Source organism: Ursus maritimus, unplaced genomic scaffold, assembly GCF_017311325.1.
Source record: "Ursus maritimus isolate PB19 unplaced genomic scaffold, ASM1731132v1 scaffold_24, whole genome shotgun sequence".
Classification (NCBI taxonomy): domain Eukaryota; kingdom Metazoa; phylum Chordata; class Mammalia; order Carnivora; family Ursidae; genus Ursus; species Ursus maritimus.
In genome coordinates, this window is record NW_024424897.1 from 39,042,755 (window position 1) to 39,057,985 (window position 15,231).

Here is a 15,231-nt window from a genome sequence, read left to right on the forward strand (position 1 = left end):
GTCCAGAACAGGCATATCCATAGAGGCAGAAAGTAGATTAGTGGTTGCCTGGCAGGGGGAGGGAATAATGGGAATGAGAACATGGGTACGAGGTTTCTTTCCAGGGTGATGAAAATGTTCTGAAATCAGATTGTGGTGATGACTGTACAACTAAGAATATACTAAAAACCACGGGATCATACACTTTTAAAAGGGTGAATTTATGGTCTATGAATTACATCTCAATAAAACTGTTATTTTGGGGGGTGGTGCCTGGCTGGCTCAGTCGGAAGAGCATGTGACTCTCGATTTCAGGGTCGTGAATTCGAGCCTCACACTTGGTGTACAGATCACGTAAATAAATAAAACTTAAAAAACGTATTTTTTAATGCTATTATTAGTTTGAACCAAATAAAATGCCATTTTGCAGGATAAAAACTGAATATTGGCAATTTCTTAACAGGTCATAAAAAGCTATGTTCTTCGATGTGGGGAAAATAGTCCAAATCTGCCAATTAAAAAAAAAAAAAGCAGCAGGCAAAGATTTCAGGGTGTTTAAAGGCCACACGGGGGAAAGGCTTAGTCAGCCCACTCTAGCCACCATATACATTTGCACCAATTAATTTCTTGAGTTTTAAAATAGATTTTGAGTGTAATTATGAATAAGTATAGTAAATGTAATAGTAAAACACTTGCAGTCTGACCCTTTGGTTTTCTAAATTTGACAGATTAACTCTGGTTACTGAGAACTTCCAAATGGCATTTCTCCACAACAGATTCAGTAAATGCAAAGCCACTTTAAATTCTTCTAACTTAGAAGTAGGCAGAACATAAATTATTACTATGTAACTAGTAAGAGTGGCCAGGTCCCGAATACATCTATTTAGCCAGCTAGGATGCCTTATTACTTTCTACCAGCTTACTTACCCAAATGCAATGCTTCCTGGTACCTCTTGGTATCAAAGTACAAAGACACCAGTCTTGCCTAGGAAAGAGAAAAGGCATTGACTGACAGAAAGAAAGAAAAAAACCAAAGAAAGAAATCGAAGATTGACAGTCACAGAACTGTTACTGTTGAATATACAAGTTCTGGAGACAGCATCAAATCCAGCCTAAGCAACGATGTAGCCCATGGTATTATCTGCTACTATGGCCAGTGACTGTTAAGTTTACTGTGCTGCTGCTTACTTCTCGGAGCCCCACAGCAGGTATTCTCGTGAGCTGGGAATACTATCAATAATCTTTGGTGCCTGGATAACATAAAACTCCTGAAGATACTTGGGATCAGAATGGTGGTCCTTACACCGACAGTCTAATGCCTAGAGACCTGAAAGCAGCACTAACATAGGCACATACCTCCAAAGCTTGGCGTAAGAAAGTTCGCTTCTCTGATTTGGCCCATTCAATGCACTCTAAACACAACTCGACCTGCAACAAAGAGACAGTACATGCAACATTATGTCCTCACAGTCTCCCACAGACCTTGCTTTTGGAGAACAGCTTTAATTCCCTCCTTAGGTATTACCCACGTTGCTCTACTTAATGTCTCAGGGGACATGCCTTGATCTACAGTATCTCACTGTGTAATGGTTATATCATAATGGAGAATCAACTCGGCTTTTTATACACAAAGTATTTTTGTGCTTAGATTGTGTTCTTTTGGAAAAAGAGCTTCGTCTTCAAGATTCCTCTTCTACCTTCCCAGGAGGGACCCAGAACTTATAACATATACAGCCTGGAATACAGATTTCTACAATGGCTGAGAAATCCTTAAAGCAGAAATTTCTCCCTAAATAGTTGCAAATAGTAATGGCAATGTGTTAATATGAACCCACTGGTAATAAAGGGAAGAAATCCCCGGCCTAAGCACAAATGCCTTGTTCCTAACAGTTACCTGTAAGACTCAGAAGGCCCAGCTGGCTCTTCCCTTTCCGATACTAAGAAGTGCAACTAACCAATTCATCATCACAATACAATACACTTAGCATGTATTAAAGGGAGTAAAAGAAATTACAATTAGCCTAACACTTAAAAGGACTTTAAGGCTTTATTTAAAAGTGTTTTGGGGGCACCTGGTTGGCTCAGTTGGTAGAACATGTGACTCCTGATCTCAGGGTCATGAGTTGGAGCCCCACATTGGGTGCAGAGCCTACTTAAAAAAAATAAATGAATGAATAAAAAATATAATAAAGGTGCTTTGAACCCCCAGTTCTATCTGCCACCCAAGCAGTGAGATAATGTGCAAAGTAACTGATTTAAAGCAATGTTCTACGCTAGATGGTCTACATGCCATCAGGTATCTGTGACATATTAGCTTTGAGAAAGTACACATTAAGTACTGCAGATCTTGTATCACTTCTGTTACTGTAAATTTTGTATTAAGATTCAGAGCATAAGATAAAAAGAAACTGAACTTTCTGGAGAACTAATTGCTAATACAACAGATCTTTATATACATCCGAAGTTCTCTTAAGAGGTGTTACAAGGAAGGAAAAGGAACAGCACATAATTCAAACTGACAGATCTTCTGCCTTTAGACCCTAAGTCCAAGCTCAGTAAATAAACAGATGACATTACATGGTATTCGGAGGATTCACCAGTAAGGGACTCAACAGAATCTTAACTCACTGAAGCCCCCTGGTGGCTACTTAAATCTCCAGCACTAAACTGACCTAAAAATTCTACAAAAACTAAATTAAAAGCAAGCCAACCACAATTTCAGAGTTTTGAGTTATGTTCTGAAAAGCCAAACTCAAAGTAAATCTCTGTTCGTGACACGAATGGAACTGAAAATACTTTGCTGAATGTGTTTAACAACGAAAATACAAGAGTCCTTACTCCTGTGTCTTCGGAGGGCTAAGAAATGCTTACCGTCCCAGTTTTACCCAGGGAGCTTTTTTAAGAATACAAAAACGGATGCCGAGGCTCCTGACTCAGTAGTCTGGAATAGAGCCTGGCCACTCAGACGTAGATCTCTAGTTAAGAAACACTGAATTCTACTCCATCATCCCAACTGTCCCCATTTCCCTAACAGTCCAGATGTGACTCAAGGTCACATACCAGCTGCTGGGATCAGAACTTGACCCTATCTCCAGTGCTCTTGTTCAGGTCGGTACTGACATTTCTCCTAGAGCAGGGATTTTTTTACAAACTGAACCGACTACCTGTCATCCATTACAGGGTGCATGATTTGCACTCTCTAGGGCTGTAACTGGTAAAACCGACACCTCAATTCTAAGGCAAAATTTTAAAGGCCATTGGCCTTGCTACACAACTATTTTGTTTGAGGCTTTGTGCTTTGTTAATGCAGATAATGACTAATGAAAAGGGGATAAGAATATATGAGAAGCCCCTGCTTCTGGAGATAGCCCTTATTTGAGTACAAAAACTTGATGTGATAGAAATCAGACATTTAAGTTTGTTTTGTTTCTTAAAGATTGTATTTATTTTGACAGAGAGAAAGCACGTGAGCACACAAGCAGGGGGGAGCAGCAGGCATAGGAAGAGGGAGAAGCAGGCTCCCCGCCAAGCAGGGAGCCTGATGTGGGGCTCGATCCCAGGACCCTGGGATCATGACCCAAGCTGAAGGCAGGGCAGCCATTTGGGTGCCCCAGACATTTAAGTTTTAAATCAGTACACTTAACCAGTTTTTTTAAAATGACTTTACTAACTAAATCCTTATGGGAGAATAATAACTACTATTCCAAGTCTGAAATTCTCTAGCACAAACTCCTTTTTTCCACAGAAATAACTGTTTCAATAACTGGATTCAGTGTAAGATTGTTTTTTGTTTTTGTTTTTTTACAGATTTATTTATTTGACAGAGAGGGAAACAGCCAGGGAGAGAGGGAACACAAGCAGGGGGAGTGGGAGAGGAAGAAGCAGGCTCCCAGTGGAGGAGCTCGATGCGGGGCTTGATCCCAGGACCCTGGGATCATGCCCTGAGCCAAAGGCGCTTAATGACTGAGCCACCCAGGCGCCCCCAGTGTAAGGTTTCTTAAACGTGCTATTGTGGTTTCAGTTGGATAGACTATACCAAAAATGGCTTCCCCTGGGCAACTACCCAGAGATCCCTGAAAGGTAAGGTAAATTTTGAAATTTCAGTTCACTATTTGGCAAGGCTCTGGCTCAGTCCCCTCCTCACCCCAATTCTCTACTCCCCGCCCCCCTGCCAACCACCCCATCCTCACTCTCCCATCCCACCCCCTTACCTCACACGTACGTCCTCACTTTCTAGGCTCTAAACCTTAGTGCTGCAATTCACTCAACCCTAACCTGATTCCGACCACCTTCTGGAACACAGCAAGCTAAAAACTGGTGTTGTAGATCTGCCCGACTTATGGTTAGTTCCCAAACAGAGAAAGGCAAGAAAAATCCCCTCCTCCATCCTCTTGGTACCCAACTCACCAACACAAAACTCCTCGGTCTCTTAACAATGTTCGCAAACTTCTTCTTTTGCCTCAGCCCACAATACTACTATGACAGTGACCTATAACTCACTCCCCTATCTTTTCCCATCACTCAATCAAAGAATTTTAAAAGAACCTAGAATGTTCCAAGATGAACACATAGCTCCAATTTCTCCAAGTCAGAGACCCTGAGTCACCTAAAGAAATGCAGTAACAACACTTACGCTTATATCTCAATTCAGTAAATCTATGTCTTAATTCAAAAAGTTATCTCCTAAGCATCGACCATGGGGAAGGCATTATCCATACATTCCTCCAACAAATGTGAGTTCTGTAGCTCCCCTGGGCCGAACTACTCTAAATGACACGGAGACAGCACTGGACAGGACAAACTAGCTACTCTCATGAACTTCTATTCTAAGGAGGAAACAGATGTTAAAAAGGAAAATAAGGATGAAGAAAAGTAAAGCAGATGGGGTATTTTAGACAGGAGGGCCTAACCAGACACGGAGCCACATGATAAAGGCCAGTAAATGCCACTAGCCAATCACAGGAGAGTGCCGAATTATGATTTAATGGACCTCCACAAAGGAGTAGGAGAACTGTTCGTTACACAAACGCAATTCCATCCACTGAGTCAACTCTATGCTATGGGAAGGGACAAATCCTGGAGATTTCAATGTGCAAAGGAGCAGCTTTGATAATTCTTTCTGCCTAAAAAGTTCCAAGTAACACGTATCAGTCTGTCTTAAACTAACATTTTTTAGTCCCAACCCATTATAAGGCACCCCATTTCAAACAAAAGATGGTGTTGCTTTTTCATGAGAACAAAGTACAATTTTTTTTAAAAAGGTTAAGATTAGATAAGACTAACACCCCATTAAAATCACTTTTTCTTTTATTTATAAAAATAATTCTAATGCTTTACTTTAAAAGATAGTCATCTAAATATTAACAATTTTTGATCTACTATCATGAAACATAGTTCTGCCACAGATTTGAAAACTTCTCTACAAATGAATTTTCTACAAATGAAGTGAGTTTATGGTGTTTAAACTAGGCCTCAAAGAATCATTAAGGCAAGAAAGCAGATTTTACAAAAGACCTGATTTCAAAGTGGGATCCATATGTCCCAGATTTCTGAAATTCCTCATTATTTACTCAGAATGCTACTGTGCCCTCTCATACCTTTTACCTGTACACCCACAGAGGCTAGAGCAAACAATGAGACATATAACCAGCCAGCTATTCCTACCCCGTCCTTATATTACCTCACAGTTTATATACTTATTTATTGCCTGCCTTCCTCATTAAGAGATAATCCCCATGAGAACAGTGACTGTGTTTTTACAAATGTATCCCCAGTATATGTAACAGTGTCTAGCACACACTGGGCACTCAGTGAATACTAGCAATGTATCTATAGGAAAGACAACTATATTCTTCCTACAAACAGATTCAAGCAACCACAATCCATCCTGCTTGAATCTGCTGCTTTTTACAGATTAAGTTTTAACTTTGATAGTGTCTCCTCCCGAACTGCAGAAAATACAGCTATCTTCGGAAGTTCAGAAGAGGCTCACTGATTCCAAAGAGGCACTCTTCAGTATGGTTCAGGGTCTGGTCTCAACTTGTAGAGGACATGTACAGGACACCAGAGTCACTTCCGCACACATGAGACACAAACAGATGGATGCTCACCCCTGCATTAAGGCATAGACGCAGTACAAAACACGCCAAGAAGGGATGCCACAAGACTTATTTAGTGCTCACAAGGAGCTTTGTGACACAGAATGAAAGGTACCACAGACACAGAAAACATTACAAAGGTGTGGCAATACAATACCTCAAAGACAAGAATCAGTTTGTGACCCTGATGTAATGAGGATTCCAGGGACCACTCACAATCTCCACTTACAAAGCAAAGCATGGAACAGACCCAAAGTATCAAATGCCCTGTAACAAAGAGAAACTGACATGATAAGTCCTGAGCTGTCCTCCCAGCTGTCCCTTCCACATTAGTACCACAGTGCAGGCAGGCAGTGCTTTCACTAAAACAGACTTTTTTCCATATTGTCTACTTTCTGCCATTAAAGTAGCTTACCTCCTGCCCTGTAGCTGCTTCCATATCAAGAAACAGATCAAGAAGAGATCGGACCAGACGAGCTGCCTTAGCCTTGCTGATGGAATTCAAGAAGGGTCGCACATACTTCAGGAGTCCTCCAAGCTCTGTGTGGAAGGCAATTCAGAAAAGAAAAAGGAAACATCAATATTAGAGACAAAATACCCATTAAAATAATGACCCAAGATCATAAAATCAATCCTTACGCCACTGCAATCAGCATTCTTAGCAGGTGACAGAGTAGCAAAAATGAGTGAACAACATACACCAAATCTGTCTTCTATGCCGCAGATTACTGGGTTACTATGAGCGCCCTGGGAAGAGCCCACGCACCGCAGCCTCACTTACCCATCAATGCCAGATAAGCAGCAAAGTGCTCATGGTCTCACAGCGCGGTTTTCTAGAATATGAAACACGCTGTGCCTCTGATACCTGAGGTAAAAATCACTTCCTCACAACTGGCAGATCTGATGAGGTTATGCGAGGAGTGTTTTGTTGCTGTTGCTGAATCTCCAAGTCCACTGTAGCAGCTCCCCCTTTACCAGATGAAGATGTTCAATTCCAGATTCCCTCCCCCCACCCCAAAATTCTCCCCAGTTTAGCCTTCTAGCAATATCACTTCCCTGACACTGAATAAACTTTCCACAGAAAACTTAGGGTGTTTTCCTCTTAAATATATACCATCCCTTAAAGATATACTTAAAATTCTTCATTTATCTGTAAAGCCTAAGTCTTAAACTATGACCAAAAAAGGTATACACCACAGAAATTTGTCTCCCCTTGTATAGGAAAAGGTGGCACAGTCATTTTAAGGGAGCATCTTAGGAACAAGAGTAAAAAATCAGAGAATATTTCAACTCGATAACTATGCAAGTACTTTTGGAATGTAGGTTAAAATTACTTTAGTGCCACCGCCTCTTTAATATTCTCCAATTGTGGACTCACCCTCCTGAGGATTCTAATTCAGGGCAAGCAAACCTCACCCTCCTGAGAATGCTAATTCAGGGTCCTGAAATGCTCCTCTGCCTGAATAGTCACAGGATGGCACGGGACTGTGTCAGGTACGAAAGGAACTATACAGTGGAAAAGTTCTTTCCCTTCACTCCCCAATACTGACCTTTGACTCCACTAAGATTTTCCCCATTCTGCCACTCCATTCACCCCTGCATAGACTAGACATATGTCTGGCTTTCATGCCTCGATCCTGCTACATTCCCATGTAGAATTTCTCCCCCATCTTCTCGACCTATGTAAACCTTAGATATCCTTTTAGGTCCAGCTAACGTCCTATTATGTCTTCCAAGCCAACTCCAGGCTGCACTGATGTCTCCCTCTCAAATTCCTTTTACATTTATACAAATTTTAATTATACAATCATAGTTTTTTATTTTTTTTTAACATTTTATTTATTTATTCGACAGAGATAGAGACAGCCAGCGAGAGAGGGAACACAAGCAGGGGGAGTGGGAGAGGAAGAAGCAGGCTCCTAGCGGAGGAGCCTGATGTGGGGCTCGATCCCATAATGCCAGGATCACGCCCTGAGCCGAAGGCAGACGCTCAACCGCTGTGCCACCCAGGCACCCCCAATCATAGTTTTTTAAAAGTAGTTTAGTACAATGTCCCTTCTCCCACAGTATTTCCTACTATGCTAGAACAATTCTGAACAATCTCTAATGACAGAAATGTTCAGAAAGGAGACTATCTGAATGTTAGTCAAACTAAATTGTTCTTTTTTTAAGACACAAGTCTTTACCCTCCTTCCATATGGCCTCAAATTTCTGAAGATAACTACCGTTTGTATCTCCCTAACTTTCCCCTTCTCCAAGCTAAACATCTTTAGCTATTTCAACTGTTCCTCCAATGTTCTGGTGTCCAGATTCCTTGTCAATGAATAAAAACTCTAGTTTGCAAACATACCACTTGTAGTACCCAGAACTGAAAACAATTCTCCAGGTAGGGTCTGACCAGTAGAGTCATGGCCTAATTCTCTTGATCTGGCTATCACAGGTAACACAAGAGAGCCCACTTCCTTTTTCCTAACAGCGCTCTTTGTTTAGATTGAGTCCATTAAGGTCTTTTTTGCACAGACAGGTAATTCCTCATCTTCCTCTGTTTTGATAAAATAAGTATATAACTTTATACTTAACCACACTGAATTTAATCTTGCTGGCTTTGGCAATAACTCTGAATCTTAATTCTGTCCTCTACTGTACGGAGTCATCTACAAAAATAAGCAGGCCTTCTGAAATGGCTTTAGCCATAATGCCAGATGCTGACCGAGCCCTGTGACATGATGCTAGAGACAAAACAACCTCTAGGTTGATCTTCATACCCTGTACCTCTCATTACTATTATGGCAAATGTTCAAATGCCTGGCTTACATCAGATATGTAGTCTGCATCATTGCTCTAACCCAGAGGCTGGCAGACTTTTTCTGTGAAGGGACAGATAGTAAATATTTTCAGCTTTTTTGGGCGATGTGGTCTCATTGGCAGATACTCAATTCAGGCACTGCAGTGCAAAAGCAATCAGACAATATGTAAACAAATGGGTGTGGCTGGGTTCCAACAAAACTTTATTTACAAAAACAGCTGGCAAGGTACTGTCTGTGGAGCCCTGCAAATCTACTGGTCTCATAAGGCTAACCAAAGAGAATGAAGGTGAGTGTCAAATAATCTTTTCTTAATAAACCCACGGTCTTAAGCGATTAAAACCTACTTATCAAATAATCTGTCCCAGATATTAGTGATTACCAGGTTAAAGTGTCTAGAAATTATTCTTTTCACTATCTTCACACAAAGTGAAATGCTTGCCCATCCTCAATTTCCTCAATACTTCTCCATCCTCCATGACTTTTCTCAGAATGATAATAGTGGCTCTATAAATATATCTGCTAAAACTATGCTTTTGATATTAAAAGATAGAAACTGTCAGAGCCTAGAGACCTGAACTTATTTAAAGAGACTATCTGCTCTCTCTTCTCTCTCCTACCTTGGCTTTAATTCTTTCTGATGCTTTTTTCTTTATCTTTTTGAAAATCACTTTCCTTCCTGGAAAAGGCCGAAGTGAAACATGAACTAAGCAGCCTGCTAGCACTGCAGTGTTTGCTCCAAGCACTGATAGTGTTATTCTTCTTACCCCAACAGAGAAACAAATGATCTCTTAGTTGCCAAAGACTCAGTTCACTTTTCATTGCAGTCTATTGTTGCTATTCATTCTTGGGTTATATTCCCTGTTTCTTTCCATTTTCATACATACTAAATTAATTTTTTAATTCCCAAAGAATCAAATGACTTCTTCCTCCTATTGAGATTATGTACAATTATATGACCAGAACTTCCTTTATAGAATGTCACAGAACTCAAAATAATCCTTTCAGAATCTCAAGCTGTGAAATCTGCAGACCCTGAGCCCAGCCGTCATGTCTGATGGTGCTCAGCACCACTTCCACCCACTATACGCATCAAACCTTGCCTTATTCACTAATTCCCAAATGACTGCTGTAGGTCAGGGACCTCATCTTATATTTTTTGAATGGAGTACTTAGCACAGTGCTAACTGTATATTAAGTGCATAATAAAACAAAATTGAAGATTAATGAAATAGACATATTTTCTGTTCTCAGGGAACTGAAAATCAAAGGAAACAACATAACCTATCAATTATGAATAGCAAAGTTAGTTAGGTACATGAATGGAGGCCCCAAGACTCCCTTAGAGTTTCTATTGTATATACCTATACTCACCAAACTCTTTTTTAGAACACAATGACAAATAACCTGTAAAAGTTCCTGAACGTCCTTATGATTCATCTGTTAAATTCCAATAGTTTATCTATACAGTTCTCAACTTCTCAGGTACTGAGTCACAAAAAGGGGAGGGGCAAGGAATAAGGAGAGAGCAAAGCACAGAAGAGGAATTTCAAGCAAAACAGTTAAAATGTTTGGATAGATTTTTGAAGCACTGACTATACCACATGCTATTTGTAATTATCCATGCTACTGGAGGAAAACAGGTATTTGGAAATTTCAACAACAGAAAAATCTTATGTCACTTTATCTGACTTTCTAATTCTTTGAGGAAAATTACCTTATTAATTATATTTTGCATGGACTAATAATCAAAACTATGATGCAACCCCAAGCTCACATTAACTCATAGACAAAAGGAATCCATAAATATGTTAAATAGGAGGGAAGTCAGTCTAAAATGAAAAAAAAAACAGGGACACCTGGCTGGCTCAGTCAGAAGAGCATGTGACTCTTGATCTGGGGGTTGAGTTCAAGCCCCACATTGGGTGTAGAGATCACTAAAAAATAAATAAACTTTAAAAAATAAATAAATAAAGTGAAAAATCCCAGCACTGACCACTGATAACCCATAAGTGATTAACTATGGAAAGCATTAATGATTACACCAAAAGGCCTTGAGCTTCGAAGTGGGACGAAATGGTTCAAATGCTGGCTCTTCCACGTACTAGATGAGTGACCTTGGGTAAGTTATTTAACACTTCTGTGCTCAGTTTCCTCAGGTGTAAAATGGACAATAGTATCTACCTTACTGAGCTGTTCTGAGGATGCAATAAACAAGAGCATTCTTGTGCTTAAAACAGTAACTAGTGGACAGTCAGGATTTAAAAACTGTTTTATAGTAGATATTTTAAATAATATTTTAAATAAGATACAGAAGCCATTGAAACACATCCTCCCAACTGCATAAATCTTCACTCAACTCTACTGTTACCTGGGACTTTGAGTTGACTGAGCCTAATAACCAATGTTAGTCATCCTTAATTGTGAAAGATCTTAGTTCTCAAGTTCAAGAAGTTTTGCTTACACCTCCTGGATAACAATATTATTGGTGAGAAAGTAATTCATGAAGTCCCTTACTAGAACTTAATCCATTCTAAATTAGATAAGATCTAAATTCACTTTAAAGTTGACAAAAACCATCCATTTTAAGCTTAAGCAACCTTGTCTGTAATACTATTACCACTTTACTAGTCAAAGGCCCTTCCTGGTCTCTTATTCTACATGACTCTTATTCCAAGGACACACCCATCATCAGAATATCATCTCAAGCCTAGAAACTCAGTGGTTCAATTAACAACTAGAAATGTTTGGGCAATAACATGCATAAAGTCCCAGGTAACAATGGAGATATCTAGGGAAGGCTCTTTCCATTTAACGTCTCTCTCACTCTCTATCAGGAAAAAAGGACAGCTAGTCACTGACTTGGATGCAAAATCCCTAGCCACTTTGAAGTCATAGCGGCCGAAGTCGCTATCCATCTTAAATCCATCAGAGCTGAAATCACTAAAGACAGCCGCTGTTCGGGCTGCTGCCCCTATGTAAGGGAACACAGTGAAAAATTCAAACCAGAAACAAATCACCAGATCACTATATCCCGACAGGAACAGGATCTTCCCTCACCTGGAGAACAAAACTGTTCACGAAGGAACTGAATTTAAAGGTCCACCTAGCTTCCCGCTAAAAACAAGCTCAACAAGTTAACGATAAAATGGAATTATACCACCAATAAACTGTGTGGATGCATGCCTATGTTCCTCCATTACAAGAGAAAACTGAAACTGCACCCAGCACTTCAGGTCAAAGGGAAAGCAATCCATTTGCAGCACTTACCCGCAGCTTGTCCAGTCTTCGCCAAGAGAGACCCCAGTTCCAGGATACTCTGCTCTTTGACCTGCACTGCCTCCTCATCATTCTCCTGAATGTCACGCTTCACTGAGAGAGGAAAATGCAAACCTCTTAAAATTCTGACAAAAAAATGAAGACTGAGGGAAATTTCACCCTCACAAGACCAACTACAAACTTGGTTACCAAAAGACAAATTCTAGAGAGCTTTAAAAAAAAACCCAACTCTTAAAAAAGTGAAATCATCATGTAAGACATATGTCCCATGTAAATCATAAAAATAGATTCCTCTCTGATTTTAAATGTGCTTTTCATTCTATGAATTAGAATTCCCCTTACCCACATACACTGAAATTTGTTGCAGTCACTTGGTTAAAGCAAAATTCAAACAAGTCACTTGTGGTGGTAAGCCCCATGTTAGGCACTTTGTTACTGAAAATATTAAGCATGCCTCTATGTTTACCTGCTACAAACTAAAATCAAAAGACCATCATTTACTGATAACTAAAAAAGTCAAGAGTCTTTCAAATAAACTTTAAGCCTGTGGAAAGCCTCACTAATGGGTGTGCTAGTTAGCAGTTCTACAAAGCCATTCAGGAAAAACAACCCAATCAAAGCTCCAGTGTGATCCTTAGGAGGGATTGCTGCTTTATCATGGATTCAGGACCTGTTAAAATAACTTTTTGTGTTATCTGTCCCACTTTGAACTGTTAAAAACTATTTTACCACTCAAACAGTGAATAACCTGAGTTTGTGGTGATAATTTTAGTGATCATCACTAGTTATCACTTCTCTCACAAAGCATCATGACTTGACAAAAACCAAGATTTAGATACTCCATGATGGAGTTGGGAAAAAGTAAGACTGTAGCCATCATGACTCAAGCTTGCTCTAACAGGGAAGCTTTCAGGGAACTCCCTCCTAGTAGAGTGGACAATCACAAAATACTCCGACTGTAATGTTTACCATAATTTCACTTTACAAAAGACAAAAATATTAAGCACTTAGGACAAAAAAATAAAATAAAATCCATGCTTCTCACATTAGTGTGTACTCACAGAATAAATATATATATGATTGAGATGACGCCGGTTCTATAATTGTAACTGACTTAATTCAGGATCAGAACTTCAAAATTAAAACCTTTCATTTGCCAAAATCATCCATCCACAGATGCATCTTAACCCCCACCTCCTCTCCTTTTCCAGTACCCCCAAAGATAAAGACATCAAGATCCTGTCATTGGCTTTTCTCTACGCAAGTCAAGAATACCAAAATTCAAAAGAAGTCAACATAAAAGCCAACATCCTGGAGGTCCTACATACACGTGCATTCTTATGCTACTTGTTGATCCAATTTGAATCTTCTCAAGCTACGTTAAAAAGATCACATTACTCCATGTGCAGCGAAGAGCTAGCCCGTGCCCTAACTGAACCCTTTACGACCTAAACATTAAAAGCCTTCTCTGTCATCACAAATTTATTTCTGTTCACACCTGAATCCCGGCAGAAACTTGTCGGAAGCGACTGGCTGGAACTCCCGTTCCAGTTTTCCTGTTGCGTGCAAGGTGTAAGGCAATCTACTACAAACTGACTTGAATTTTCTCTGGCAATCTGCAGCCGACCAGTTCCCTGAACTCCGTGGCTGACAACTAACTCCCCGAACTCACTTCCCACCTCTCCAGGGGAGACTAGGGCGATTAGTCACCTCCTCTAGCCGGCGGTCCCATCTCGCTCTTACACCCTACACGGGGGGCAAAGGAACGTCTCGGGCACCTCTTCAAACCAAATGCCAATCGGCGGTGGTGTCCCCTCGGTATTTCCCACATTCAGAAAGAGATCTCCCTTTAGTGGACCCTTTCGCTGTGAGGCTGGGGAGAGGTAGCAGCTCCCAGCGTCCCGAGGAAGAAAACTCCAAGAGAAAAGCGAGCGCTCGCGCTGCCAGCCGGAGCGGGCTGTGCTGATAACAACGGCGGGAAACGCTGTCTACAGCGGGTTTCGCCAAGGCCCTTCAACTCGAGGCTCTCAGTCCTCTTCGCGACAAGCCCGCCGGCCGGCACTGCTCCCGGTCCCGGGCCAGCCCGCACGGGCCAGAGCGGGGGCAATGCTAGGGAGTGGTGGGGGCCCCGGCTCGGCCCACCCTCTCACTCCACGCAGAGCCCACCGTGAGTCAGCAGCCGGCAAGTGGACGCCGGGGCTGCCTCGAGGCTTCCCACCCGGGTGGGACCCAGGGGGCTCCAGGGAGCTGCGAGCGGCCTGTGCCCCCGGCCCGGCCCCCCTCACACACAGTGAGTCAGCAGCACCAGAGCCGGCTAGCCCGGCCCCGCTCCACCGCCGCCGACCCACACAGGCCAAGCTGAGCCGGCAGGGTCGGAGAGGGGGCGCGGCGACCTTTACCGATGGAGTGGAGAATGTCGATGGAGGCCTCCCGGTCGGTGCTGAGTAGAGACTGGGCTCTCTGGAACTCCACCACCGCCGCCGCCGCCATCTTACCGCTTTCACACCGTCCCCGGCCGCGGCCGCCGACGCCGGAAACACACTCCCGGAAAGCCCGCCCTCGCGTCCCTCTTCCCGCCCCCCATAGCACCCCCGCTCCTATTCCCAGAGCACCACGGGAGTTGTAGTCTTGCCGCCGGTCGGTGATTGAGGGGTGAGGACGAGAGCTGGGGCGCCCGGGCTGGGGGGCGGCAAGCTCCCCAGCACCGCCTAGCGGCCAGCACGCGGGTGAGAGGCGGTGCCTAAGCTTTAGAGCCGAAGGCTAGTCCCCACCCACCCCAAAAGAGGCCTCCTAACAGCAACTCTCCCAGCTCGCCCTTGAGAGGACTTTTTGAGCACCCGCCTAGGTAGGTATTCATCGATAGCCGTTTGGCTTCCTTTGTCGCGTCCACGTTTAACCATTCATTCAGGGCAATAAACGATCTTATTAGTGCTCACGATGTGGCAGACAAAGAATAGCACCATTCGAAGGCGTTCAAGTGTCTAACAACATTTGTCTCTCTCTCTCATACACAGACACACGCACACCACACACACACACACACACACACACACACACGCACGCACGCACGT

General features: G+C 42.2%; 1 protein-coding gene across 2 annotated transcripts in view; it reads right to left on the reverse strand.

The window, feature by feature from the left end:
- The window catches only part of PSMD11 (proteasome 26S subunit, non-ATPase 11), a 28,393-nt gene extending 13,677 nt beyond the window's left edge, over window positions 1–14,716 (reverse strand). Inside the window, exons 1-5 of one of the 2 annotated variants that reach the window (XM_040641000.1) lie at window positions 14,560–14,716; window positions 12,152–12,253; window positions 6,493–6,617; window positions 1,336–1,407; window positions 907–964 (exon numbers count right to left, since the gene is read on the reverse strand). In XM_040641000.1, the coding sequence (XP_040496934.1) occupies window positions 907–964; window positions 1,336–1,407; window positions 6,493–6,617; window positions 12,152–12,253; window positions 14,560–14,650 (448 nt within the window). In that variant the 5' untranslated portion in view covers window positions 14,651–14,716. The remainder of the gene's footprint in view (window positions 1–906; window positions 965–1,335; window positions 1,408–6,492; window positions 6,618–12,151; window positions 12,254–14,559) is intronic. The other variant, XM_040641001.1, reaches the window with a different exon arrangement.
- Between the last annotated feature and the right edge of the window lie 515 nt (window positions 14,717–15,231).